Raw genomic sequence first — 16,185 nt, 5'->3', positions numbered from 1 at the left:
CCCTGCCTGCAGCCAGCTCTGGGACCGCGGGGGACTCATTCCCAACCCCCAGCTTCCCGGGATAGCCGCGGAGGGCGGTCCCGGTGGTACCGACTGGGGGTTTCCCGGCTCCTCGGGGGATTTGGGGGCGGAGGGTGTCCTGGCTCAGAGGATTCCCGGTCTCCTGTTTCCCACGGAGGCGGGGAGTTTGTGGCCCAGCTCGGGGCGGGGGATGCGCTCCCGGGAAAGGGGGTTCCCGGGGAGCAGCGGGGCCGGGCGGGTCGGTCCCTCCCCGCGGCCGGGCCCTTCCTGGGGAAGAGGAAGTGCCGAGCCCGGCCGACCCCGCGGCTCCCGGGTAGGGGGGGCGGTACCCACGGGGAGGGCTGGTGGGGGGGTGGGTCCCGGACAGCCCCCCTACACCCCCCCCCCCGCCACGCATCGAGGGGGCGGCCGGTGCCCGTACGGTGCCGGGGGATGCGGTGGCCCCTGACTCAGATGCAGCTGAGCGGGACGGGGTGCGGGGTGTTTGGGGGGGGGGCGGACACACGGGACTGGAAAGTATTTTGCAAGCCCAGTGCTGGGAAAAGCCGCGTGTGACTGGGGCGGGTCACTTCCCCCTGGCCACGGCTCCAGGGACACCCCAGCTCCGCAGCCCCTCCAGGACCCCCCCTGTGACCCTCAGCGCCTCTGCCAGCCCCCTCTAGCCCTCACCCTTTGTGTCCCCCCCTCGCCTTTTTCCAGGCGGGTGCCCTCGCACCTCTGCACCCCAGGGAGGGAGCGGGGTCCCCAGGGGGCACCATGGGGTCCCTGTTCCGCAGCGAGGAGGTTTGCCTGGCCCAGCTCTTCCTCCAGTCCGCCTCGGCCTACAGCTGCGTCAGCGAGCTGGGGGAGCGGGGGCTGCTCGAGTTCAGGGACGTACGTAGGGGCTGGGGGGCTCCGGGGGTGGTTTGGGGTGCCCTGGGTGCAGGGGGGTTGGTCTGGGTGGGTTTGGGTGCAGAGGGTGGTTGCAGGCAGTTTGGGGTGCTCTGGGTGCAGAGGGATTAGTCTGGGTGGTTTGGGTGCCCTGGGCGCAGGGGCATCTGCCTGGGTGGGTTTGGGTGCAGGGAGTTGGTGCAGGTAGTTTGGGGTGCTCTGTGTGCAGAGGCGTTGGTCTTGGTGGGTTTCGGTGCAGGGGGCGGGTGCAGGTGGCTTGGGGTGCCCTGCATGCAGGGAGATTGGTCTGGGTGGGTTTGGGTGCAGGGGGTGGGTGCAGATAGTTTGGGGTGCTCTGGGTGCAGAGGGGTTGGTCTGGGTGCTTTGGGTGCCCTGGGCACAGGGTGTTTGGGGTGGGTGGTTTGGGATGCCCTGGGTACAGGGAGGTCCGTCTGATGGGTTTGGGTGCAGGGGGTGGCTGCAGGTGACTTGGGGTGCCCTGGATGCAGGGGGGTTGTTGGGAGTGGTTGGGGTGCTCTGGGTGCAGGGGGGTTGGGCTTGGTGGGATGGGGTGCTGTGGGTGCAAGGGGTTTGGGGTGGGTGGTTTGGAGTGCAGGGGGGTTGGTCTGGGTGGGTTTGGGGTGGCTGGTTTGGGGTACCCTGGATGCAGGGGGTGCACACAGATGGTTCGGGGTGCCATGGATGTGGTTTGGGATGCTGGGGGTGCTGTAGATTTGGGATGCTCTGGGTGCAAGGAGTGGGTGTGGGTGGCTTGGGGTATGGGGGGCTGTGTCACGGTGCTGGGCCAGGGGTGCTGGGGCTGCCTGGCCCCCCCAATCCCGCTGGTGCTGTGCCATGACTGTGCCCTCCCGCCCCGGCAGCTGAACCCCAAAGTGAGTGCCTTCCAGCGGCGCTTTGTGGGCGAGGTGCGGCGCTGCGAGGAGATGGAGAAGACCTTCAGTGAGTGCCGGGGGGACGCGGGGCTGCCTTGGGGAGAGGGGGGGGTGCCCCCCAACCCCCCTCGACCCCTCCATCCCACATCTGACTGTGACTCTCTCAGCTTTCCTGCAGCAGGAGCTGCGGGGAGCCGGGCGGGTGCTGGGGCCGTGTCCCGAGAGCCCACGGGCGCCGCTGGCGCGGGAGGCCCTGCGGGTGCAGGAGCAGTCGGAGCAGCTGGCGCAGGAGCTGCGGGAGGTCAGCCGCAACCGGGCCTCCCTGTGCGGGCGCCTGCGGGAGCTGCGCCAGTACCTCCACGTCCTGCGCGAGGGCCAACGCTTCACCAGCTGGCCGGTGGGTCTGGGAAAGGGGACACGTCCCGGAGGTGCCACCTTGTGCCCCGCTTTCCCCCGTCCCCACCCCTCATCAGCCTCATTTCTTTGCTCCCCATCACCGCAGGCTCCCCTGGGATCTCCACCGCGGCCCCGGGCGTTCTCGGAGCGTGACCCCCTCCTTGACCCCTCCTTGCACCAGCACCTTGACCGCAAGATCAAGTCAGAGGGGCTGGCACGTGGGCGGGGGTTGGAGAGGGGCTGTGGGCAGTGGGGTGGTCATGGGGCAACTGGGGAGGGTGTGGGATAAGGGTTGGAGATGGGCCATGGAGCAGTGGCTTGGCCATGGGGCAGGGATAGTGGGTAAGGATATAGGGTAATGATTGGACATGGGCCATGGGGCAGTGGCATGGGCATGGGGCAACTGGGCAAGCTGTAGCATAAGGGTTGGAGAGGGGCCATGACCAGTGACATGGCCGTGGGCCAGTGGACATGGCTGTAGGATAAGGGTTGGAGATCACCTGTAGGGCAGTGGCATGGCCATGGGGCAGGAGTAGTGGGTAAGGGTTGGAGATGGGCCTTGGGGCAGTGGTTTGTCTGTGGGGCAACTGGGGAAGGTGTGGGATAAGGGTTGGAGATGGGCCATGGGGCAGTGGTGTGGCCGTGTGGCATAGCTGTGGGGGGAGCCATGGGGCAGAGGCCTGGCCGTGGGGCTGGGGCAGCAGCAGAGTTGTGCCCATCCCAGTGCCCCCGCCATGTCCCCGCAGCTTCGTGGCCGGTGTCATTCACCCGTGGCGGGTGAGCGCCTTCGAGCGGCTGCTGTGGCGCGCCTGCCGTGGCTACCTGGTGGCTAGCTTCGTGGAGATGCCCGAGCCCATGGAGGACCCGGCCACGGTGAGAGGGGCACTGGGGTGGGGGCTGGCAGGGAAGGGGGGACGGAGCTGACGTGGGCTTTGCTGTCCCCAGGGCGAGAGCATCACCTGGGTCATCTTCCTCATCTCCTACTGGGGTGAGCAGATCGGGCAGAAGATCCGCAAGATCTCAGACTGGTGAGCCAGTGGCCCTGTGTCACGCGTCTGGCCACGCAGAGGTTTATTTAGCAAGACCCACTCCAGCTCCCCTAGCAGGGGGATGGGCTGGACCACCCCAGGGAGCCCCAGCACCCCCCCAACACGGCAGCGTCTGTCTGTCCCAGCTTCCACTGCCACGTGTACCCCTACCCAGAGAGCGAGGCCAGCCGGGCGGACACCATGAACGGGCTGCAGAGCCAGATCCAGGACCTTAGCGTGGTGAGCTGGGCACCTTCAGGAGGACTGGGGGGCCACGCCGGGACCCCCCCACCCATCCCTGACCCACGCTGGGCGCCCACAGGTGCTGGAGGAGACGGAGCAGTACCTGGCGCAGGTGCTGGACAAGGTGGCGCTGGCGCTGCCCACCTGGCGGGTGCAGGTGCAGAAGATGAAGGCCATCTACCTCGTCCTCAACCAGTGCAGCTTCGATGTCACCGAGAAGTGCCTCATCGCTGAGGTCTGGTGCCCCGTGCGGGACCTCACCCAAGTGCAGGATGCCCTGCGCCAGGGATCGGTGGGTTGCTTGGTGTCCCTGTGTCCTTGCGCTAGCGTTGGTTGATGTCCCCGTGTCCTCATGCCAGAGGTCACTTGGTGTCCCCATGTTCTCATGCCAAGGGTTGCTTGGTGTCCCCATGTCCTTTTGCCAGAGGTTGCTTGGTGTCTCCATGTCTTTGTGCTGGGGTGACTTGGTGTCCCCCCATCCTCATGCCAGAGGTCTCCCGGTGTCCCTGTGTCCTCCTGCTGTGGTGGGGTGGGTGCTGGGCAGGGGGTGCCCTGGGTCAGGCGCTGAGTGCTTTTCCTCGCAGTACAAGAGCGGCTCGAGTGTGGAGTGCTTCGTGCAACGCATTCCCACCTCGGAGAGCCCCCCCACCCTCATCCGCACCAACAAGTTCACCGCTGGCTTCCAGAGCATCGTGGATGCTTATGGGGTGGCCAGCTACCAGGAGGTGAACCCCGGTAAGACCCCCTCAGCCCCCTGCCGTGGCCCAGGACTGGGGAGGGGATGGGGGGGGCATGTGTAACATGGTCTCTGTGCCCCCACAGCACCCTACGCCATCATCACCTTCCCCTTCATCTTCGCCATCATGTTTGGGGATGTGGGGCATGGGCTGCTCATGTTCCTCTTCGCTCTCTGGATGGTGCTGTATGAGAACAGCCCCAATCTGCGACAGTCCAGCAATGAGGTGAGTGGGACATGGCGGGGGGCCAGGTTTGGAGGTGAGGGACATGGTTGGGGATGTGGGATAGGCTTGGAGGTGTGGGATGGGGCTGGTGGTGTGGGGCAGGGGCGGTGTGGGGCAGGGTTGGTGGGGTGAGAGGGGGATGATGTGGGGCAGGGGAGGTGGTGTGAGGCCAGGGAGGTGATGTGGGATGTGAAAGCCATGTTTGCCCCCACCAGATCTGGCTGACATTCTTCGAGGGGCGCTACCTCATCCTGCTCATGGGGGCCTTCTCCATCTACACTGGCTTCATCTACAACGAGTGCTTCAGCAAAGCCACCGTCATCTTCCCCTCTGCCTGGAGTGTGGCCGCTATGGCCAACCACTCATCCTGGAGGTGGGACTCCCAACCACCCCGTGAACCCTGCCTGGTCCCTGCCTGCACTGACACCCCCTCGCTCTGCCCACAGCTCTGCCTACCTCGCCACCCACCCGTCCCTCACCCTGGACCCCAACGTCACCGGCGTCTTCCAAGGGCCCTATCCTTTTGGGATCGACCCAGTGAGTGTCCTTTGGGGGAGAGGATGAGGTGGGACCCTCGGTGGAGTGACATAGAGTCTCACCCACCTTGTCTGTGACAGATCTGGAGCTTGGCCACCAACCACCTCAACTTCCTCAACTCCTTCAAGATGAAGATGTCGGTGGTGCTGGGCATCGTGCACATGGGCTTTGGCGTCATGCTGGGGGTCTTCAACCACATGTGAGTCCCCGTGGCTGCGCCCATAGGCTCTGGCCACCTGTGGTCACCCTAAGGGGACTCAGGGTGGGTGAGTGGGGTGCTGTACCCCTTCATCTGGACAGGCAAGGGTGTGCCATGCCGGGCTGAGCACGGCTGATGTCCCCCTGCCCAGGCACTTCCAGCAGTGGCACCGCTTGGTGCTAGAGCTCCTGCCTGAGATGGTTTTCCTCCTGGCGCTCTTCGGCTACCTTGTCTTCCTCATCTTCTACAAATGGGTCAAGTTCAGCGCCGCCAACTCCCTGGAGGCCCCCAGCATCCTCATCCACTTCATTGACATGTTCCTTTTCACCTCCAACGCTGGGAACCTCCCACTCTATCAGGGACAGGTAGCACCCTGCCGAGATGAGGGGACACCTGCATCCACCCTCCCCCTTGCCCAAACTGGGAACAATGGGAAGCCTTGGTGGTGCTGGTGTAGTGTGGATGGGTTCTCATCCATGTCACGAGCAGGGTTGTTCTCAGCTCACATAGCTGGTGCTGTAGGGAACGCTGAAACGCTTCCCCTGTGCCGCAGGTGCCGGTGCAGACTGTGCTGGTGGTGCTGGCACTGGCATCAGTGCCCGTCCTGCTCCTGGGGACGCCGCTCTACCTGTGTTGCCGGCGACGCACGCCGAGGATGGGCCCCCCCGCAGTAAGGCTGGGGTCATGGTGAGGGGGGTGCTCAGCCAGGGCGGGGGGGCACAGAGGAGTCTCACCACTGGTGCTGTCCTCCTCCACGACATAGTCGATGGCCACGGAGGAGCAGGAACCACTGCTGGAGGGGCAGGAGGCCGGCAATTCCGTCAACGCCACCAAGGAGGACGTGGAGAGCGGAGGGCATGGCCCTGACGCCAAGGTGAGGGACACTGCAGCCCGCTGGGGTGGGGGGTGGCCGTGGTCCCCCTCTCCGCTGATGTCCTGTGTCCCCTCTGTCCCCACAGCACGCGGACTTCTCTGAGATCTTCATGCACCAGGCGATCCACACCATCGAGTACTGCCTGGGCTGCGTCTCCAACACCGCATCCTACCTGCGGCTCTGGGCCCTCAGCCTGGCCCATGCTCGTGAGTCCCCCCCAGCCCCTCCTGTGCGCCCCCCCCCCGACTCTGGCCAGGGCCACACAGAGCCTCACCCCTTCTCTCTGTCCCTCCCCTCCTTGTCCCAGAGCTGTCGGAGGTCCTGTGGACCATGGTGATGCGCCAGGGCTTCGTGCGTCTGAGCTATGTGGGCGGCGTGGTGCTGGTGCCCGTCTTCGCCGCCTTCGCCGTGCTGACCGTGGCCATCCTTCTGGTGATGGAGGGGCTCTCCGCCTTCCTCCACGCCCTGCGCTTGCACTGGTGAGCCCAGATGAAGGGGGGGGCGGGGGGGGGTGGGGCTGGGGTGGGGGAGTGACTGACCCCCCACCCCCGACCCCATCGCCGCTTCTCACCGGCCTCTCTTCTCGGCAGGGTGGAATTTCAGAATAAGTTTTATGTGGGCGCCGGGTACAAGCTGTGCCCCTTCGCCTTTGCGCCTGACACCTGGGAGTAGCTGTGTCCTGTGGATACCGGCGGACTCAGAGCTCAGCCGGGGGGTGCTGGGGGGGGGCAGGGTTTCCCTCCAAACACCCAGGGCTGAGGGGGGTGCAGTGGAGGTCCAGCTGCAGCATCCTCCCGGTCCCCTCCTTGGCAGTGAATAAAGCCGTCGCTGTGGTTCAGCCCCAGCTCCATGTCTCCGTCTCCTTTCCTGTGGGTAAGGGGGTCCCGGGGGGGTTGGGGGTGCCCCCCCATCACTGCTGCCCGTAGCTGAAGGTGGGGGCTGTGGTGGTGCTGTAAGAGCTGAGTGGGGGGAAGGGGGGCAGGGGGTAGGGCAGGGTGCGGGGCTTGGCCCCCACATAGACACCGGGGGGGCAGGCGAGGGGCTGGAAGGGGGGTGCAGGCAGCTCAGGGAAGCCGGGGGGAGCCCCTGCTGGAGCTGTTTGGGGGGTCACAGCGGCAGCCAGTGCCCCACGACTGCGGGGAGCCCCTGGGGGGGGCAGAGGCAGCAAGAGGGGGTCAGCCGCCCCCTCAGCCCCCCTACCTTTCTCCTGCTTCTCGGAGTGGGAGGGCAGTGCTGTGGTCCGGGCACGGGGCATCGCACCCAGCAGGGACCCTGCTGGCACCCCACACCTGCAAGAGAAAAGGAGGGTCTCAGGGTGGAGGGTGCGGAGCCCCTGATCGTGGTATTGGGGCGGTGTCAAGGAGGGGGGGATGACCTTACCATGGCTCGGGGTCACCATCCCGAAAGCCCTTGGCGAAGGGGTTGCTGGCGATCTTCAGCTGGGTGATCTGCAGAGGGGAGCGGGGTCAAGGGGTCTTGGGGAGGGTGGGGGACCCCGATATCTGCCCCCCTTCACACCCTGGGGCTCACCCGGTGGTTCTGGTAAGCCGTCACCGCCATGAACTGGGTCTCGGGGAAGCTGAAGGACTTGAAGTTTTGGTGGGCAAAGCGCTCACTGTCCCGTCGCGGGTCCACGAAGACCACGTGGAAGCGGGGCTGGTAGCGGTGCATGGAGTTGAGGATGATCTGGGGGGGTGGGGAGAGAGGAGGTGGGCAGGACGCCCCCATACAGGGGGTCATCATGCACACCCCAGGGCTGGGTCCTCACGTGGCCGTTGTCGTCCAGGAGGTTGTTGGTCAACTTGAGCTTGTCAAAGGAGACGATCTGCCGCATCCACTGGGCCCCCTTGGCTGGGGAGTCAGGGTGAAAGTGGACGCGGCCGGGGGCTGCGGGGTCGGCCCGTCCTGCCGCCAGCCAGGAGGAGCTGTGAAAGGCATATCTGTGGGGCAAGGGGGGCTCAGCACCACCAGGATCAGGCCACCCCCCCTCCCCATCATCCTCATCCACACCTGTATCTCTTGTCATCCAGTGGGATGAAGTCCATGAGCAGGACGTAGTCGGCCAATGGGTCCAGCCCCGACAGCTTCACCTGGAAGGTGGGGAACATCCTCCTGCAGGGAAAGGGAGGTGGGAAGGGGGTGTCCCCCACTCTGACAAACCCCCTGCCCTGCTCTGGTACCTACCTGCCTGCTTTGGTGACAATCATCTCGGTGCCCAGGCGGTTGAACTCCTCCCAGAGGCTGCCCATCTCCAGCCGTGCCGCAGCGTGACACACACGCCGGTTCTTGCCGCTGGTCCCCAGCCCCTCGCCTGCCCACCCCAGGCCAGTGCTGCAGGGGGGCCCCTCGCCCGGCCCCCCCAGGAAGGCTGTAAAGGGGTGAGGGAGTGTTGGGGAGGGCCTGATCCTGCACTCCAGACATGGGAGCAGACCCTACCAACCACCCCATCGCGTCCTCCCTCCGTGAAGATGGTGGGAGGACTGGGGGAGTCGTGGCCCCCCACTATAATGGGGTTTTATCCCCCTCCCTGTTCTCACCCCACCGTCTTGTGCGGCTGGATGACCCACCACACCCTGAAAACACTGTGGGACCCCACTGCTGGGTATGGGGGAGTGTTACCGCCGGTGGGTTTTACCTGCCATGGGTGCAGTGGGTGGGCAGGAGGTGTCCGTGGCTCCGTCCCTCAGCACGGTGGCAGCGGGGACCCCAACGAAGCCCCTTCCCTGTGCAGCGCCAGCTCCAGACTGTTTCCCGCGGTTTGTCGGGGGTTTTATGCCCCAGCTCAGGGGGTGGAGACGCAGCTGCTGGAGCACGGCCCCCTTCCCCGACCTGCCTTCACGCCTTGACACAATGATGATGGACAGGAGGCGAGTGGTCACCCTGGGACTACTGGGACCACCGCTGGTCCCCAGCTGGCTCTTGGGGTACCTTGGGCTGGGAGGGACAGCTCTCTTGGGGTCCCCTTTTCCCCTTCAGGTCACTCATCTGAGCGAGGGGAGACGGGGGCTGCTCCAACCCTCTTCCCTGGGCAAAACCCCTCTTGGCACGGGGCAGCTGCCTGCGCACTGGTGGCTCAGCCGACAGCCCACCATCAGCACCTGGTATTAAAAATCACGCCGAGGTGTTGAGGCATCCGCTATGTGCTGACTGCTTGTGCAAAGCCTCTGTGCCCCCCCCCGTGGAGGAGAGGGGAGAAAATTGCTTCCCCCCATCCCAAATGCTGGTCTCATCTCTGTCCCGGGACCCCCGGGGCTGAGCCCCCTCCACCCTGCGCCTGCCATCGTGATGTTCAATACCGGCCTGACAGCCAGAGATGGATGGGCACAAGCCGGTGCTGCGGGGGCAAGGGATGCCTGTGGGGAGGGACAGACACGGGGCTGGGGGGGGGGGGCAGAAAGAAGAGAGGCTACTCCAGAGCCCCCCTGCTCCCCTCCAAATGGCAGTGAGGCCATGGGCACCATCATATTGCATGTCATGGGTGTGTATTTGGGCGGGAGGAGGGATGTTGGGGCTCTGGGATGGATCTAGAAGGAACAGGGAACGTCCTCACAGGGATGCTGATGGCTTTCTGTCCCCAGTGGTACCCCACTGATGGTGGCACTGGGCAAGGGCTGAAATCCCTCCCTGCTTTGAACAGACCAGGCTCTTTTCTCCAACCTGTACTCAGCCTTCACTTCTGCTTTGGGGTCAGTGCTTAAATCCTTCCTGCAGCCATCGTAGGGGAGAGGAAACCCTCTGGCCCCTGTACTCTGAGGGTGGCCGTGGGGGCTGCGTGGGCAGCGCTGGGTTTTGGGACCGAGACTGTTGCAAAGCAGGGAGAGACCATCTTCCCCCAAGCCCCCCTGCATCCGTCACATCCCTGCACGTGTCCCACGCCCCGCGGTGCCGGCTTGGCCTCATCCATCTCCCGCTGTCAGCCAGGCCGTGGCCGCAGGGCCGGTATCGAGCGGGGAGATGAGAAGGTGCGAGAGGTAGCACTGACAGCGGGGAGGAGGATGGAAGGGGCTCCGCCTCAGGCAGGACCAGACCTCACACCATAGCTCCTGTAGCTGATTTTTCTCCTAGAGAGAAAAGAGAAGGTGAGAATGTAGCCTTGGAAGGGTTTTAAACCCCAAACGCTGCCTGGATTGTGGGGTTTTGCTCACACCGGTGCGCTGTCAGGGAAGAGCAGCCTCTAGCTCCATGTCTAAAACACCAATTGTTGGTGTTTGAGGTGATGTTTAACCGCTTTGAACAGTTTTTCCTTGCCGAGAGCAGAGGAACAGCCAGGATCTGGCTGAACTCTGATGGGAATCTGCATAACATTCACTTTCATTTGGTATTTGAGAAGTTTCAGCCTGCTGCCCCACTTGGTGCTCAGCAAAAGGTGTGGGTCAGGGCTTTCTGTGTCTAAGCTAATTCCCATTCTGCAAAATATGTCTGACCTTATCCCACAGTGGTTTCTGCTGCCCTTGGCACTCACCTTTGCTGGCTGTGAAAAGGCTGTAGAAAGAGGTACCCCACATCTCCCATTGGGCTTGGGAGCCTCCATCAGAACCACCAGAAACAGGGCCATCCCTTGAGCTTTCCTTCATCCTTTCAGAAGGGGCTTTCCCCCTCTTGCTGCCCCTTTCAGTCCTTTACCATGCTCCCCATCTGATCCTTCCCATCATCTTCCTGCCAGTTTTGGGCACCTCTCCCTCACATTCTCAGTTTTCCCTTGTGGCTGGTGAGTTTCCAGCATGATGGATGGAAGAAGTTAGAGGTCATCATCAAGAAGGAGGGCAGAAGGACTGCGGGCTGCCTCAATCCCCAGCGTGATTATGAAGCAAATCCTATCCTGGAAGCCCTCTCCAGGCAGAGGAAGAACAGGAGGGTGACCATGAGTAGCCAGCATGGATTTATCAAGGGTAAGTCATGCCTGACCAACCTGGGTGCCTTGGGTGATGAGAGGATTGATGGCAGTGTGGGCAAAAAGAAAAGCAGTGGACAGCGTTTACTTCAACTTTAGCAAGTTTACCACCATCTTCTGTTGGCTTCTTTCAGCCAAACTTGTGAGTTACGGTTTGAGTATAAGGAATTTTAGATGGGTAGAAAGGTCGTTCGTCATCCATGGTGCCTGGGACTGTTGATGGACCCTGTTACCAGCCCTGGATCAGCTCCTGTGGGACTGTGTGGCCCATCGACGAGGTCGCAGGATAATGTCAAACATGTCACTTGTGGAGCTGTAACTGTCTCTGAAATGCTCAAAAACTGGACAGGAAAGATGGGGTGTTGTTCTGTGGTTTGCTCTGAAGACAGCCCAAAGCCCTGTTGCTCACTCAAGCTGAGGTCATCTCCTCCGGGTACACTTTCTCCAAACTAAGAAGCACAGAGAAAAGATAATGACCTGCTTTGGGCTTTGTCACTCTCCTGGGGCTCAAAGAGATTCACAGTCCCCAAATCCCCAAATTGCGTGAAATAGTAAGGGTGTTTGCTGACAGTGGTTTATTTTCAAGCTCCCCTACAGAGCTTCAGCCAGACGCATCTTCACATCCATCTCCAAGAGCATCAGGAGGGAAGCAGAGATAGTCCTGAGATGTAAGTGAAGGTCATCATCTTTCAGCCCAAGCTGGAGCTCCCCGTACCAGACCCACGAGCAAGGACAGTGCGTGCTGAGCCACCCATCCCCTGTAGCTTTCTCTTGCAAAAAAGAAACATCTCCTACCTTCATTTCATGACCTACCTGCAGGGTCCTGGGCTTCAGTTCTTTACGATACTCTGGACTTTCCACCAAAACCAAGAATCTGCATGTCCTGTAGCCTCATCACACAACTGCTGAGAAGGGCAGTCTGGAAATCGCCCTGCGGAGAGCACGCTTAGGAGGCTTCCTCTCCCCACTGACCACAGAGGGCTCCTGGATGAGGACCAGAAGCTTTCTTGTAAAAAACATTTAGGCAGCTTACTGTTGCTGACATAAACCTGGTCTAAAAGATTTTTTTTCCCCCCAAATATTTTCAAGGAGAGAGTGGCCACCTTTGGGGATTACCCATTTCCTTTTGAAGACTCTAGGAACAGTCTAAAGACCCAGGAGAAGTTTTTATAGCTGACACAGTGTGTCAGGAGGAAGGGGAAACAAATATAAACCTCTGTGTAAGGTTTCATAGCTAGGAAGAAGTCCCAGCAAAGAGAGAGGAAGCGGGTGGTTGGCAAATGCCTATATGCCTATGGGAGGGTGAATAATCAACTCTGCGCTGTAACAGCACTGTGTTTCTCTGTGTTTCAGGTTGAGCTGGATGATCTCAGAGTCCCAGGCTGAATACTAACGAAGAGGATGAAATGCAGCACCAAGGTAAAGCTACTCGGGTGTGTAACTTCCCTACGGCTTTTCATGAAGGTCGTTGTTGAACATCCAGAAGTGAGCCAGGAGACCACGCACCACACTGTGCCAAGGCATTTTACAGCTTGAGCAAAGCTTTGCTTTTGCAGCACCCCGTTTGTTCTACCCATGGTGTACTGTGACTTCTGGCAAGTTGTTTCTAATTGGTCTGTGCCTAAATTCTTCCTTTAGATCTTGTATGATTGTCTCCAGGCAGATCCTACTGGGGAGAGGTTTTTCCACCTGCCTGTTGTAGAAGAAACCTTTAGCAAGGAGTCACGCATCCAACTAATGGCAGAGAGCAATTGCACCCAAGCAACTGAGTTCAGCTTAACGGGGTTCTCGGAGAACCTGGTGACTCAGGTAACCCTCTTTCTGATGTTTCTGCTCACCTATCTTGCCACCATCCTGGGCAACCTTGGGATGATTGTGTTAATTAGTGCCAGCCCTCAGCTCCACTCCCCCATGTATTATTTCCTGGGTAACCTGGCTTTTGTAGACCTCTGTTCTTCCACTGTCATCACCCCCAAGATGTTGGTTGACTTTGTATCGGAGAAGAAGGGCATTGCTTATGCTGGGTGTGTGGCTCAGGTGTTCATTTTTGATCTTTTTGGGATAACCGAATGCTTCCTGCTGGCTACGATGGCGTATGACCGTTACGTGGCCATTTGCCATCCCCTGGTTTACCCCCCTGTCATGTCCCCAAAATGCTGTTTCCAGCTGGTGACTGGGTCATACCTCATGGGGTTGACAAATGGCATAGGACAGACTATCAGCATGTCCAACTTATCCTTCTGCGGCTCCAGTGCCATCAACCTGTTCTTCTGTGACATTTCCTCTCTGATATCACTCTCAACCTCCAACACCACCCTCAGCCACAATATCCTAAGAACTTTAGCATTTCTTTTCGGTATGTCCAGTGGCCTGGTTATCCTGGTCTCCTACATGGCCATCATCTCTGCCATCCTGAGCATCAGGTCAGCCAATGGCAAGTGCAAAGCCTTCTCCACCTGCACCTCTCACCTCACCACTGTGAGCATCTTCTATGGGACATCACTTTTTATGTACTTAAAGCCCAGCTCAGACAGCTCAAAAGAAGATAAATGGGCTGCACTGTTCTACACTGTGGTGACTCCCATGCTGAACCCCTTGATCTACAGCCTGAGGAATAAGGATGTGAAGGAGGCTTTGAGGAGACTCACAAAAATAAAATGATCTCGAATGTTGTAAATTTATAGCCAGACAGAATGAAGATGTGGATTATAGGCTCAGCTTTTGATTAAATATCTCAGAACATTTTGGGGCTCTTTTGCACTTTGATTTAGAAGCTTCACTGGCTGATTCAATATCCTCATCTGGTTCAGGATACTAATAATTTCAGTTCTCCAAACCTTGATAATTATATTTAGTAGTTATTTTAACCAAATGAAGACACAGGTAGAGCGCTACAAGCATGCACTTCTCCTCATTTTAAATTTTCCCCTTTACCAGTTATTCAACCCAGGCCAAATTAAACCAGAAGAATATTGCAAAAATGTCTACAATTTGCTGGACTCAAATTACGAGCTGTGTCATGTTGCTCTCCCTTTTGCTTAGCAAATCAGAATAAACAGGGGGTGAATTCTACTATCCCACTAAATGAAATTCCATTTCAAGACAGCATTATAAAGTCATTAAGGGCCATAATAATTGGCTTCAGGATGCCAACACCATTATCAGGAAAAATAGAGATGACAGCCAATAGCTGATAAGCTATGCAGGAAATATTTTTTCTTTTTCATACTCAAACCTCATTGAATGGTTAACAGCATCATACACCTGATTTAATTTTAGACAGCTAAAAGTTTAAGTTAAATATGGTATTTATTTATGGTATAAATAAATATATGGTATTTTTATGTATATATAATAAATATATATATGGTATAAATATGGTGTAGCCCATGTCAGCCTGGACCAATGCCATTGCCTGCCCTGATGTCCCTCCTGCCACCTTCCCTCAGAGAGATCTGCCGGGTGGTGCACAAGTGTTGCATACATGAAAAAAGCAGAAATACTCCTATTTGTGTATTACCTCAGTTCCGTACAGACCACAGCCTCTTTCAGGACCGTGGGGAAATCTGGAGTGGTGGCTTAGCCTTAGCGCTAGCCTAGAGACAGGTAATCCCTCGGGTTGGAGGGAGAAGCTGCACAGTTGGATTAAATCAAGTCAGGATCAAAGCAGTTTGCTGATTTATTAATGACACACAACTAACGGGCACCAAGGGTCAATCAGCTGAATTGTTCTTTGTTCCCAAAGCTTTCTGATGATTCTCTGGTTATTATTTAATCCAGCCAACGGTCGGCTGCCTGGCTAGTGCTGTCAGCCTGGGGCAAATGTCCTCACAGGCTGTTTGTGCTCCGTTCCTCTCTTATCAGTTGTGCTGCTGTTGGGGCCGCCCTGCCCAGGAGGGGCTGTGCTCTCCCCCGCCACAGGGACCCTGGGAGGTCTTTGGTACAGCCACCCGCACCAACCAGGGCCAGCTCACACCCCGTTGTCCTGCTGAGCCTTGGGAACTACCCAGAACCGAGGTTTCACACGCTCCCTGGCCCTCACTTCAGTGTTTGACTACCCTTATGGTGGTTTTTTTCCTCCCTTTGTTTCTAACTGGAACTTCCCATGTTGCAAATTCATGATAGAAAGTCTCAGATCTACCTTCACCTGCAATATGAAGCACACAGGGCAGTTGCTGGTGGCATCAGGTCACAAAGAATTAATTTCTCTGTGTATCCTTTCTTCGTCCTTGAAATGAGTTACAAAACCGCACTTAGCCATAGTTATTTCATGTGACATGCTGACTACCCGTTTCATGACAATGAGAACCTGGACACAGCCGTAGTGAGCAAGGTTCCCCTCTCTTCATCATCTCACATGTCTCCAGATGTGTTCATCAGGACCTTCTGTGAACAACTCCTGCTGTTCTCCCAAACTTCTGCACCTCTGCAACTGTCACCCTCCGGATGCTGTTTAATTTAGGGAAGAGTGCCACCTTTTTCTTTAAATATTTAAAAGACTCAAGATCATTTTTAATGTTTTATTTACAGTCCCAGAGCATCTCTTCTTGCTACAGTGACCTACACCTCTTATTTGGCAATATGTTAGATACAACAATATTCAATAACTTCGTGTCCAGCTGGTCTTGCCTTCACCATCACCCAGTGTTTAAACAGGAACATGAGCTCTTAGTGGCTTTAAAACACAAGTCTGTGGCTACAACACTATTGCTCTGCTCATCGTGGCTTCCTGCTGGAACTGCTGCTCTCAAAACCAAAAGCTTTTTGCTCATTGTGCAAGCAGTGCTTGCTGTTTTGGGGAAACCAGCGGTTGGCTGTGTCTAACGGCCTCGCTGCCTTCCGTGGGGTTAGACCATGAAGGGTGGGAAATACCCTGCGTGGCTCCAGGAGGAGAGTTACAGAGGGGAGAGGAAGCATCCAACATTGCAATTCCCTTTCCTGGTGGGTCATGATGAACAGGCAGTGACACGGCTGGCACCTTGCCTCTCATTTTGTGTTCACACTGATAGTCACTGATTGCTTTGGAGCTCCACCCCTCTGAAAGGGCAGGAGCTGATACAGCTACATCCTCAGAAAGGTGTTCAAGCTCATCTTTGTGTCATGTTAATTGCTCCAGGACTCTACACACAAATGAGTTTCCATCTGGAATTCATTTTACATAAGAAAGCAGAAATAAGGCGCTCAAAACTGTTTTAACACCATAGTTATAGTGTGTTTGGGGTCTTGTGTCTGAAACTGTCCTCTGGCTCCCCTGCAGAAAGCACACGCTGC

General features: G+C 58.2%; 3 protein-coding genes across 4 annotated transcripts; 2 read left to right on the top strand and 1 right to left on the bottom strand.

The window, feature by feature from the left end:
• The first annotated feature begins 286 nt into the window (after nt 1–286).
• Nucleotides 287–6,821, top strand: TCIRG1 (T cell immune regulator 1, ATPase H+ transporting V0 subunit a3). 2 transcript variants are annotated; one of them, XM_074918340.1, is made up of 20 exons: nt 287–334; nt 721–894; nt 1,773–1,851; nt 1,952–2,181; nt 2,287–2,381; nt 2,927–3,053; nt 3,126–3,208; nt 3,355–3,448; nt 3,531–3,743; nt 4,036–4,186; nt 4,274–4,413; nt 4,629–4,786; nt 4,860–4,950; nt 5,031–5,149; nt 5,301–5,514; nt 5,703–5,819; nt 5,913–6,023; nt 6,109–6,229; nt 6,331–6,502; nt 6,614–6,821. In XM_074918340.1, the coding sequence occupies exons 2-20, from the start codon at nt 778–780 to the stop codon at nt 6,693–6,695; spliced, it is 2,514 nt and encodes an 837-aa protein (XP_074774441.1). In that variant the 5' UTR covers nt 287–334; nt 721–777; the 3' UTR covers nt 6,696–6,821. The 2 variants fall into 2 exon arrangements, with proteins under 2 accessions (XP_074774441.1, XP_074774440.1); XM_074918339.1 differs by lacking the exons at nt 287–334; nt 721–894 and having other exon boundaries at nt 1,551–1,851; nt 6,614–6,811.
• Nucleotides 6,822–6,933: 112 nt separating this feature from the next.
• Nucleotides 6,934–10,578, bottom strand: TBX10 (T-box transcription factor 10). The gene is given in 9 exon segments (XM_074918629.1): nt 6,934–7,312; nt 7,404–7,471; nt 7,554–7,709; nt 7,792–7,963; nt 8,034–8,135; nt 8,208–8,391; nt 8,659–8,806; nt 8,808–8,864; nt 10,486–10,578. Coding segments are annotated over 9 exon segments (1,359 nt in total).
• Nucleotides 10,579–12,648: 2,070 nt separating this feature from the next.
• On the top strand, nt 12,649–13,575 carry LOC141966072 (olfactory receptor 5G25-like). The gene has a single exon (XM_074918416.1). The coding sequence runs from the start codon at nt 12,652–12,654 to the stop codon at nt 13,573–13,575; it is 924 nt and encodes a 307-aa protein (XP_074774517.1). The 5' UTR covers nt 12,649–12,651.
• Nucleotides 13,576–16,185: the final 2,610 nt, after the last annotated feature.

Source organism: Athene noctua, chromosome 14, assembly GCF_965140245.1.
Source record: "Athene noctua chromosome 14, bAthNoc1.hap1.1, whole genome shotgun sequence".
Classification (NCBI taxonomy): Eukaryota; Metazoa; Chordata; class Aves; order Strigiformes; family Strigidae; genus Athene; species Athene noctua.
The sequence above is the reverse complement of the archived record's forward strand: the minus strand, read 5'-3'. Positions and strand labels throughout refer to the sequence as shown.

Bases quoted from the DNA above. Each gene is read 5' to 3' on its own strand.
- LOC141966072 (XM_074918416.1), top strand. From the start codon at position 12,652: ATGGCAGAGAGCAATTGCACCCAAGCAACTGAGTTCAGCTTAACGGGG.
- TCIRG1 (XM_074918339.1), top strand. From the start codon at position 1,575: ATGGTTCGGGGTGCCATGGATGTGGTTTGGGATGCTGGGGGTGCTGTA. The intron at 4,187-4,273 runs GTAAGACCCCCT...GTGCCCCCACAG, and splicing joins CTACCAGGAGGTGAACCCCG to CACCCTACGCCATCATCACC. The intron at 5,150-5,300 runs GTGAGTCCCCGT...CCCCCTGCCCAG, and splicing joins CTGGGGGTCTTCAACCACAT to GCACTTCCAGCAGTGGCACC.